General features: G+C 47.5%; 1 protein-coding gene across 1 annotated transcript; it reads right to left on the reverse strand.

Moving 5' to 3' along the window:
* Window positions 1-7,242: 7,242 nt before the first annotated feature.
* Window positions 7,243-8,154, reverse strand: LOC131492487 (olfactory receptor 13G1-like). Its single transcript, XM_058696076.1, has one exon. It carries the CDS (start codon window positions 8,149-8,151, stop codon window positions 7,243-7,245), a length of 909 nt encoding a protein of 302 aa, XP_058552059.1. The 5' UTR covers window positions 8,152-8,154.
* Window positions 8,155-12,144: the final 3,990 nt, after the last annotated feature.

Raw genomic sequence — 12,144 nt, forward strand, 5'->3', positions numbered from 1 at the left:
AGTGCAACTTGGTTCCAGTGCTGCCAATGGAACCAGTGACACATTGAGGGGCCTGGCAAGGTTCCTGGACACACAGCTAATGGAGCTCCCTTCCTCCTGCCTCCCTCTTTCCATCCACGGGGAGCTAAGGGCCTGAGCAAGGAGCTCAGGGCCTCACGAGAGGGATGAGAATTGCAGCAAGGGCATGGCGGCCTGTGGCTTTGCGGAAGACCCTCCCGAGGCCAGCGTGGGAAGTAGATCGAGGCCGGGCTGTAGGGAAGGCAACAAGTGAACAGTTTTGTAAGAATCAAGGAAGAAATTGTAGAGGCAGTGGAGCTGGGCCACGTCTCGAGACGTTTGAGGAGGTTGGCAGGTGCCCCGGGTGTGGTGGGAGAGGAGGAGCCAGGACGGCTGTGCAGTTGGCACACGGGTCCTTGAGAAGCGAACAGAGAAGCGCTGTTCTCATCACCCCCTCCACTGCGGTCTGGGGAGACTGCACAGCAGTGGGAGCTTTCTGCCTTCACGCCAGAGACAAAACAGATGCCGGGGAGCTTGACGAGAGTGGACAGGAGGGAGAAACCATGGCAAGTGACTTAGCGGATGGGTGCCTGAAGTTTTTCATTCATAGAGTGTGGATAAACTTACCTCGAAGAGCTGTTATAAAGATTAATTTGGAGACGCAGTGGAGGCTTGCCACCGGTTCTGACTCAGTGTTTGAGAAGTGGTGGGCACATGGTTTGGGAGGTGAGAGTGTAGAGTGGTAAGAGCACAAGCTTTGGGGAGACAGAGGGTGTGCCCAGTCCCCACTGCATTTCAACCCAGGCTTCCGGCAGCCACCACTCTGCTGGGACGTACACACAGGGGCTTAGGGGCCCACTCAGCCTGCCCCTTGTGCTGGGCCCTGCCCACCAGGTGTCTGGCAGAGTTGCTCACCCTCTGACCTCGGCTTCTCCACCGTCCTGGCCTGGGCCCTGCTCTGCATTAGGTGTCTCCCCTCCCACCCCTCAGAGGCCTCCTCCTCTGCTCTGCCCTCTCTCCTGCGTAGTGAACTTTCCCTCCTGGCTGCCTCCTTCCCTCACTGGTCACATATTAAATCAAAGAAGCAAAAAGGCAGAACAATCTTGCCCGCAAGTCACGTCCCCTCACAGCTCAAGGTTTGAAGGGTCATCTTGCGCGAACATTCACTCTCTGCAGACATCCTTCACCTTGTTCTCGCATGCCCTTGGCTGCACGGAAGTGTCTCCTGGAAGGTCCTCCGACTCTTCCCCATCTACTCTTGTCCCCTGTCTCCTGTCACTGTGCTCTGGCTGGCTGGTCTCAGACACATGCAGCTCACTCCCAGCTGGCCCTCTTGCAGTCTCCTGTCACATGCCCTGCTTCTGTGAGGGCCTCTCATCTCAACCGCCTCCTTGAAGCCTACCCTTCTTGCTTTGCCAAGAATATTTTTTTCTGGCCCTTTGCTTTCTTTTTTTTTTTTTTTTTTTAAATTTTAATGTTATTTATTTTTGAGAGACAGAGAGAGAGAGAGAGAGAGAGAGCAGGGGAGGGGCAGAGAGAGAGGGAGACACAGAATCCGAAGCAGGCTCCAGGCTCCGAGCTGTCAACACAGAGCCTGATGCGGGGCTCGAACCCACGAACCGTGAGATCATGACCAGAGCCAAAGTCGGACGCCTAACCGACTGAGCCCCCCAGGTGCCCCAGGCCACTTGCCTCTGACATCGCACTTCCCCACCCATAGCCCTACATGACAGGTTAGAGTCCCTGACGGGTGCCCCTGGAATCTAGGTATTTTATATCAAACACTTACAGAGCTGCAAGGACATCACTTTTCTTGTTTTTTATTTTTTTTTTATTTTATTTTTTTTGTTTGTGTAAAGGCAGCCCCCTGCCCTGGACAGTAAAATCCCTGAGGTGGGGGCTCTGCACAGAGTGTCTAATCATCCTCCTTCAGAGTGTGGTGCTGATCAGACAGCAGTGCACGTCTGAGGTCAGTGGTGGTGGGGCCGTGAATGGAAGATGAGTACCATCTGGTAAAGGACCTGAAGACACAATACGTACTCATACAAGCTCAAGGGAAGTTGGGGAAATATGGGTTATCTCGTAGAAGCATGATGTTTGACGTGGGGAGGAACACGCGATTGCTGGTGCTGTTGTTGAGTTTGCTCTGACGCTCCTGACGGAAAACACCCTGCTCAGCTTCTCGGCCTGTAAACCACGTTGCCCCCAAATGCTCTGACCCTCCCCCATCTTAGACCTCACTGCCCCTAGGGCCTCCCCCTCCCCCTCCTAGGTGAAGGTCACTGGCTTGAAGATGGCATTTTTAGGTTGAATTTCTACATTATTGCTGTTTTATTGCTGTTTTTTTAAATCTCATTTAATATATTTTATTGAAGACTAGAAAGGCTAAGACACCACAGTTGTACCTGATTTCTCAGAGGAACACACACTTCACGTATCACTGAGCCACAAGCATGCTCACGTGCTCCTGGGTGACCCTCTTAACAGAGGCCCCACCAGGTCCAGCTGCTAGTTCCCTCACACTCAATCCTGGCCCCTCAGAATGGGGCCTGATGCTGTCTGGAGACTCAGTGCATGCTAAGGGAATTGACTGTATGGGATGGAAATTGAAAACCGAGGTGCATAGAAATGGAATGCCATGGACACCGAAGCCAGACAGGAGCTGGAGACTTTTATGGCCTATACCCTTGGCAGAGACTCACTAAGAGACTGAGACCTGATCGTAGGACTGCAGAAGGCTTTTCCTGCCTCCGCATCATGACCACATTCTTAAGACCTACTTACACTAGTCCCTTCACCCGTTCTATCATAGCTGCCTCTGAAAAAGGGATTACTGGAATATCAAAAGACAAAAAATACAAATTGAAGACACAGAACAAACATCAGAACCAGACATGACAGGGATGTTGGAATGATCAGACCAAGAATTTAAAACAATTCTAATTAATAGGTGGGCAATGTAAGCAGAGAGGTAGAATCCCAAGAAAGAACAAAAGTGAAATTCTAGATATACAAATCACTATAACAGAAATGAAGAATGTCTTTTATGGGCACACTAGTAGACTGGACATGGTGGAAAAAACAATATCTGAGCTATAGGATAAATCAGTGGAATTTTCAACAATTGCAAAGCAGAGAGGAAAAAGACTGAAACAAAAAAGCAGACTATCCTCAGGCTGTGGGGCAAGTGCAGAAGGTGAAACACACGTTTAATGGTAAGAATAGAAGGAGAAAAAGGAGAGAGAGGAAGGGAGAAAATCTTTGAAGCAACCATGACATAGGAAATAGCTACTTTAGAGTAATTGTCTGATAAATCCAACATCTGGGTCATCACAAGGTCTAATTGTATCAACTGCACGCCTTCTTTATTGTATGTGTAATATTGGACTACTAGACCTTGTAAATGAAACTTCACAAAGACTCTGATTATGTTACCTTCATGTGAAGACTGATGACTTTTTCTTCTAGTGGAGTTAAATTACTGGGGGATCTTATGGAGGCTTAGTTTTGTTTGTTAGAGGTTACTTTTTATTTTGTCAGGATAGTTCTGTTTTGGTTTTGACTTCAGTTTTTCCCTCATTATTTTAAATTTATTTTTTCTGGATTTATTGAGATATAATTGACATAAAACATTTATAAGTTAAGGTGTACAGCCTCTTGATTTTATACGTTTGTATATTGAAAAGTTTGTGTATTGTAAAATATTACCACCAGAGCATTAGCTAATACCTCCATCATGTCAAATAATTACCATTTCTTTTTTGTGGTAAGAACATTTAAGATCTACTCTCTTAGTAACATTCAAGTATGTAAATAGTATTATTAGCTATAATAACCATTATGTACATTAGATCCCCAGAACTTGTTAATCTTATAACTGGAAGTTTGTACCCTTTGACCAATATCTCTCCAATTTCCTACCCCACACCCTCTAGCCCCTGCTAATCCTCACCTTACAGTCTGTTTCTCTTGTGTTTTTTTTTTTTTTTTTAGATTCCACACATAAGAGATATCATACAGTATGTATCTTTCTCTGTCCACATACCGCAATTGGCACAATGTCCTCAAGGTACATACAAGTTTTATAAATGGCAGATCTCCTTCTTTCTCATGGGTGAATAGTATTCTACTGTATATGAGCCATATATTTATCCATTCATCCACCAACAGATGTTTAGGTTGTTTCTACATCTTGCCTATTATGAGCAATGTTGTGATGGACACGGGAGTGCGGGTGTCTCTACAAGATTCTGATTCAATCCCTTTGGATATGTACCCAGAAGTACAGCTGTTGCATGATGAGGTAGTTGTATGTTAATTTTTGAGGAACCTCCGGGGTGTTTTCCACACTGGCTGCACCAGTTTGCATCCTCACCAATAGTGCAAGAGAGTTCCTTTTTATCCACATTCCTGCTAACACATATTATCTCTTGTCTTTTTGATGTGAGCCATTCTGACAGGTGTGAAGTGACACATCATTATGGTTTTGATTTGTATTTGAGTGATCTTAGTCTTAAGGTAAACTTTTGGTCCTGTGACATAGTCTTTATTCCTTAGGTGTGGCCCTTCTTGGGTTTTAATGGAGATGTTGAGGTGTTTACCAAGCCCCTCTAATGTGGGAGGACTTGAATTTCAAACTCCATCTGTCCCATGATGAGAAGTAGCTCATGTATCAGCCACTAGAGCCTGCCAGATATTGTCTCCTTTCAGGGCCCCCTTTTCATGCACAGTTCAAGTATCAGCCAATGGCTGGAAGACCTTTCCCCACCCCCAGAAGCTCTTGACTTTTTCTGAGACATTTATCCTCAATTTCCATCTGCCTGGCAGCCACAATCTCTGTCCTCTGAGACCTTGGACCAACAGGTCTATGGCCCGGTGATGAGTCATAAGTGCTCTGAATTCATTAGCAGTTGAGCTTAGATACAGGAGATCTTTACAGTGACTCCATTCGTTCGAGGTTTATTCCTACCCAGATTTTCCTGGTTTAGGTCACTCTCAGGTGCTAGAAAGAGTTGTGACATTTAAAAAATATTTATTCAGGAGATTGTAATTGGTATCTATGTGAGGGCTACTGACAGTCTAGAAACAGCCCACTGTATCCTTTTTAATTCAAATTTTTCCAAAAATCCTTAAATATGCATACATTTTATTCTGAAGTAAGAAAAGAACAAAAGACTTGCTGATTATTTGAACACAGGGGCTTGAGAAGAGGGAGAAGGCCAACATTTCTAGCACATGTGTCTGAGGCACCGGTGAGCCTCTGAACCTGTGTATACACGCTGGTAACTAAAGTGAACACTTCCAATGTGAACTAATTTGGGAGAACCTGGAATGAGAAGGAAAGGATTACACAGTGTTTTTTAAACTGAAAGGAACAGTTTATAAAATAATAAGTATAAAGTTATTCTATATTTATTAAAGTCTGTGTATATGTGCAAACATAGACAAACAAAAAATTGTTCACACCAGCCTTTGGATGAAATTAAAAGGCTTTGCTTTTTTACTTTCTCCTTTTAAATGTCTTTGTTTTCCAATTTTATTAGCATGAAATACACATTTGGAAAGATAAGAAACCCCATGGATCTTTTTCAGAGAATCCCTACCACACAGAGCAACAGAAAACCTAGGAGCAGATACGAGTTAAGGGTGTGAGTCATGCTGGGGGTCCCTGGGCCTGGGGTCCTCCATGGTGGCTTCAGACCCTCCCCTCTGCAGAATGCCTCCCTCAACCCGAGGGTGGGAACTGGCGCCTCTCCTGCAGAGTTCTGGCCCCAGAGTTTATCCCTGGGAGCATTTCTGGCAACCGTCTCCCACTGTGGTCCGAGCAGCAAGGCAGGCTAAGTCACCTCTGTAGCTGCAGCCAGTCCCAACATAGCTGTGCTGACCAGCCACCCTCCTGTGTGCTGTGCAAAGCTTGGAGGCTCCAGGACTGTGTTGCAAACTCTGCCCCTGGCCGCCATCCTGATAGCTCTGCCCAGGTTCCACAGGTTCTGTAAACCTCATAAACGTGAAGTTTATTTCCAATTAAGGAAAAATAAAGAGAATGGTCACTGTCCCCCTGACTAACCATGTCACAAACATGCTTCTGTGCAGCCTTTCCAAAACTACTTCTAATTGGTAGAAATCATCCCTGGATGATTGGTCCATTCTGTCAGCTGGTATTTACTGGGTTCCTGCCATGTGCCTGGTGCACAATGCTTGCAAGTGAATTGATTTAGACAAACAGCCCTGGTGCAGGAGTAAGAAGGTGAACAGGACATTGTCCTTGTCCTCAAAGAGTTTAAAGTCTGTAGACGGAGATAGACAAGGCGACGTGGAGGAGGGCGGGCCTGGAAACATGGTGACAGAGCATGTGGGGGTCACAGCCCTGTTCCATCAAAGGACCATTTCTGTCCATGAGCTTCCAAACTACACATGTTCTTGCACCCCGTCCCAGCCCTGCACAGTTAGATCTCAAGGGGGAATGGGGTGTTTGGGCCACGAGGAGCTTCGCTTCCATCAGGCCTCCCCTGGTGCCCAAATTCTCTGGAACCCAAACCTCCTCGGGTCCAGGGTCGACAGGTTCCTGGTTTGTGACGGAAGAGGGCAGGGCACAGCCACCCTGGTTCACCTCCCACACTGATGACCATCTCCATATTCCAGACTTGAAAAAGCCTTGTCAGAATATCACTCTAAAAAGTGCTAACATTTTTTTAAAGACAACTCTTGGAGACTCTGTTTCCAGGCAGAACCTCTTCTCCTAAAAACAAATCCTCCTCCAAGCTGCCACCCTCACTGGCTCTGCCTCGAGACAGCCTTGAGAGTGTGGGGGTGGGGGTGGGGCGGCCACGGGCCCCACTTAAAGCCTGTGCCTTGAGCCCCTGTCTTGAGCACAGGCATGTTGGAGAGAAAATTGGTAGCCAGGGCTGGGGACAGGGCCATGTCCACACTGATGACTTCTTTAATCTATTTAGTGCCTTTCAGTCCACAGAGCTGCCACACAGGTCTCCTTGACCCTACAGGGCAGGACACCCAGCATCTGGGAAGATAAGGGGCTTCCTGGGGCCCCAGGGTGCAGTGGTGTCACAGCTGGGCCCCATGGATGCTGCACAGCACATTGAGATGTGCGTTCAGGGAGCAGGATGGGGGCTCCCGGACACTAGGACACATCTCACTTTAGGGAAAGCTGCACCCTGGATCACTGCCTGTTGCCAAACCCTTCGGGGGAGGTGGCGGGGCCTGGGCATTGGGCACACAGACCTTAGCTCAGGAGAACAGCCTCCGGAGGGCAGCTTTGACCTCCGTGTTCCTCAGGGAGTAGATAAGGGGGTTCAGGGAAGGCGCCACCGAAGTGTAGATCACAGACACCACCTTGTCCTTGTGCAACGAGTATCTGGATGCTGGGCGGATGTAGGTGTAGATGACAGTGCAGTAGTACAGGGAGACCACCAGGAGGTGGGAGGAGCAGGTGGAGAAGGCCCGTCGCTTGCCTGAGGCCGAGCGGATGCGCAGGATGCTGGTGATGATGCAGCTGTAGGAGAGCATGATCACAGAGAAGTTCCCCAAGGCCAGGATCACGTCTGCAGTGAAGGCCATGGCCTCGTTCAGGCGTGTCGGGGCACAGGCGAGCTTCAGCAGAGGGGGGATCTCGCAGAAGAAGTGTTCGACCACGTTGGAATGGCAGAAGGGCAGGTGCAGCAGGAGGCCGGTGTTCACACTAGTGTTGGCCAGGCTGATGGTCCACACGGCCACGGCCAAGAGCCTGCAAACCCGGGAGTCCATGAGGGTGCTGTAGCGCAGGGGCCAGCAGATGGCCACGTAGCGGTCATAGGCCATGGCGGAAAACAGCAGCAGCTCAGCTCCCAGAGACCACGTGAAGGAGAAAAGCTGCACTATGCAACCCCCGTAGGAGATGGTCCTGTCAGCCACCATGCTGCCCAGCAGCTTGGGCAGGATCGTGGAGGTGCAGAGGATGTCCACCACGGCCAGGTTTACCAGGAAGAAGTACATGGGGGTGTGCAAGGCAGGGCAGGAGCCAATGGCCACCATGATGAGCAGGTTTCCAGAGAGAGCCACCATGTAGAGGAGGAGGAAGACAGGAAAGAGGAGCATTTGCAGCTGAGGTGTTTCTGAGAATCCCAGAATGAGGAACTCGGTGACCAATGTCTGGTTCATCACAGCCACTGGGGGTGAGGCTCTGACCCTGCTGTGAAGGAAAGACGTTCTCACTGTTTCAACTTGTTCTGAGCATCCCGCAAATATGTGTGTGACCCGCTTTGAAAGAGAACTTCAAATACTATTTTGGTAATAAAAATGGAGATTTGTGTCCTGGAAAACTTTGGGGGGGCAGGGACATCACAGAAGAAGCAGTTGCCCCTAATGTGCAGAGAAGTCCCAGTCCTCACCCCTCCCCTCCCTGGTGCAGGACTGAGACCCCACTCACAAGATCACTGGACCTGGGGCCCTGGTCGGCAAGGGCTGGTCTCCCCACCACACAGAGCACTGAGCATGCATGGTGTTGGGGGGCTTATGGAGAACTGGGGGACCTGATTGTGTTTACAGCCCACTCACCCACTCAGACAGGGTCTGGGGACAGAGAAGGGGTGGGAGGGAGGGGGAGAAGTGAGAAATGCTTCTGAAGTCCACTGTCTTCTTCCCAGACTGACCACACCCAGGCAGCACTGGCTGAGAGGGACCCAGGGTCCTCACACACATGCACTGGGCGTGAGGGGCAGGCCTGTCTTTAGGGTGCAGAATGGCCCACAACAGCACCCCCCCGATCAAAGACAAATCACCACCAAACTCTTCAGCTGAATCAAAAGTTCCCCCAAGATAAACCTTGGATAGCACAGACCCAGGTTCATCCATGCAGCTTCTGTAAGTGGGGGTGGCATGACTCCTTCTAGATTATTGTGTCCTGTGGGGCCACTGTGTTGATTTCAAAACAGTGCATCTTGGAAATGTTTCACTGCTTAGATCATAGCCCTTTAATGAGAAAAGAAGAGTTTCAGACATCCGCATAAAGTCAGGGGCTTGGCAACCTAGTTGCTGGCATTGCTGTTGGGGTGTTGGCTTTCACTAAACATTACAAGGACATGTTGTTATGAGGGGTGGTCTGAGAATGAGGAATCAGATCACCCACTGGAATGTGCCCACTGGTGTGGAAAATGTTGACACATTTCAACCAAAAATCTGATACTTTAAAAAAGAGAAAGATGAGAGATGGGGGAGAGAGAAAGGGAGAGAGTGTTAGAAAGAGGGGAGAGAGGAGAGAGGGAGAGAGAGAGTGTTAGAGGGAGAGACCGAGAGAGAGAGAGAGAGAGAGAGAGAGAGAGAGAGAGAGAGAGAAAGAGAGGGAGAGAGAGAGGGAGAGAGGTGGATCTTATACTACATACTCTCCATGTTGTTCTGTTTACTTTTTAAAAATATGATTAGAGAATTATCATCCTCAAACATAACAGCCAAAGGGATATCATGATTCTTAGTCACAGAGTAAAATGTAATTGTCCACATGATCAAAGCGCTGTTTATATTTAAAACATACACGATACACAGAATCAACATTCAATGATAGTAGGTGCTTACAAAAATATGAAAAAAGGCTTCTGGAATCCCTGGTATCCTCTCAAGAAACTTCCTTCTTGGTCCCAAGGAAAAATCTTTAGAGAATCAGAAATTATTAGGAAATAGAGTTGGTTTTAAAAAGAAAAACTACAGTGAGTGACACTTGCAGCCAAGAGCAGGGTCAGTTGGAGATTTGTAACCAGGGCTGGAGAAGCCCTGTACCATCTGGAGTAGGTAGACACGGCTCACAGGTAGTGCTTGGTGCACCCTGAGGGACCAATTAGCACAGAACCTGCTCACGCATGGATTCAGGACTCTCTGGAGAAGCTGACCAGCACCTGGGGGACCCATCTAATCACCACCAAGTAAGAACAGAACATATTCTTGGCACCTGATGGTGTGGTCCAGACTCAAACAGGGGCTGGTGCTCAGCAGTAACCAGGGGCTGGCTGCCCAATGGGCATCAGGAGGAGCCAATGGGCATGCCAGGCAGTGAGACTGTCATGGTATTGAGCCAATGAACACACTGACCCACCATTTCTGCCTCGGGCAGACCTTGTCCTTTCTTCCCAGATAGAAGTGTGCAAATATTGGGAAGCCTGGGTGGCTCAGATGGCTAAGTGACTGACTCTTGATTTTGGCTCAGGTCATGATCTCAGGATCATGAAATTGAGCCCCTTGTCAGGCTCTGTGCTGAGTGTCAAGTCTGCTTAAGATTCTCTCTCTCTCTCTCTCTCTCTCTCTCTCTGTCCCACCCCCCCCATCTCTCTCTCAAAAAGAAAAATCAAGGGGGGCGCCTGGGTGGCGCAGTCGGTTAAGCGTCCGACTTCAGCCAGGTCACGATCTCGCGGTCCGTGAGTTCGAGCCCCGCGTCAGGCTCTGGGCTGATGGCTCGGAGCCTGGAGCCTGTTTCCGATTCTGTGTCTCCCTCTCTCTCTGCCCCTCCCCCGTTCATGCTCTGTCTCTCTCTGTCCCAAAAATAAATAAAAAATGTTGAAAAAAAAAAAATTTAAAAAAAAAAAAAAAAGAAAAATCAAGGTCAACTCCCATTGGCCTAGAGCTGTTGCTGGACATTACCAGGTCCCAGAACCTTGGAGTAGCTAATGGCCAGTTATCAGTGGCCACTGGACATTGTCCTCAGCTTTCTGTGCCCCCTGCTTCACACACAGAGCTAGTGCAGATGCCATCCAGTCAGGCAGCACTCGTCTCCTTACTCCACAAACCTGGCAGAATGGATAGTTGCCCTGGGGAAACCACACTAACCCAGGCCAGTGGTGTCAGGCTGCCTTGTTCCTGGAAAGGGTACGTCTTACAGCTGGTAGCTTTTCATGCCTCTGGGACATTGACTCCAGGACAGTATGTGGAAGCAGTGACTGGCTGGTCACCAGGTCTTCTTAGACTTGTCCAAACTGCTGATCTGCACTGGACATTTTCAGTTCAAGGTCAGGGCACTTGTCAGCTTGAGTCTCATCTCGTGTTCACCTTAACCCTCAACTGCTTGGTTTCAGAGAAAGGGTCAGCCTGTCACTTGGGATGTTTCCCGTAGTTTTATTTAGGTATGGATGACAAATGAAAGTTGTATGTACTTTGTGTTAACAGCATAAGTTTTTTTTTGAAATATACAATATGATGATTTGATAGATGTGTACATTGTGAAGTGATTGCCACAACCAAGTTAAATAACATATCCATCATCTTGCAGAGTTACTTTTTTGTTGTTGTTGAGAAAGCTTAATATGTATGGTTGTAGCAAATGTCAGGTATACAGTACGGTGTATTTCACCATGCGGCACGCTCACTCCTCAAACCCACTCATCTTGTAACTGAAGGCTTGAACCTTTGTTCAGAATCTCTCTATTCCCCACACCCTTGGCTCCTGGCAGGCATTATTCTACTCTCTGTTTCTATGTGATCACCTTTTTTCAGATTCCACATAGAAAGAATACCATACACTGATGATCATTTTTGTGTGGTGGATTTCACTGAACATTATGTTCTCTAGGCTCATCCATGTTATTGCAAATGTCAGGAGATGTTTCTGGCAATGTTCAGTATTCTCTATATACAAGGTCATGTTATCTGCAGGCAAGTTACTTCCTTCTTTCCAATTTGGATGGCTTTTATCTCTTTTTTTGACTTATTTATTATTTCTCTATTTTTTCCAAATTTTTATTTTTATTTTGTTTTTGTCTCTTTAAAATTTATTTAAATTTTAGTTAACATGCAGTGCAATATGGGTTTCAGTAGTAGAACTCAGTGATTTATCACTTAAATACAACACCCAGTGCTCATCCCAACAAATGCCTTCCTTAATGCCCATCACCCATTTAGCCCATCCCCTCACCCACTTCCTTCCATCAACCCTCAATTTGTTCTCTATTGTTCAATGTCTCTTATGGTTCCCCTTTTTCTCCCCCCCTCAATATGTTAATCTGTTTTGTTTCCCAAACTCCACATATGAGTGAAATCATATGAAATTTGTCTTTCTCTGAATGACTTATTTTGCTTAGCATGATACAAATGGCAAGATTTGTAGCAAATGGCAAGATTTCATTCTTTTTGATGGATGAGTAATATTCCACTGTGTGTATATATATCACATCT

Source organism: Neofelis nebulosa, chromosome 13 (assembly GCF_028018385.1).
Source record: "Neofelis nebulosa isolate mNeoNeb1 chromosome 13, mNeoNeb1.pri, whole genome shotgun sequence".
NCBI lineage: Eukaryota > Metazoa > Chordata > Mammalia > Carnivora > Felidae > Neofelis > Neofelis nebulosa.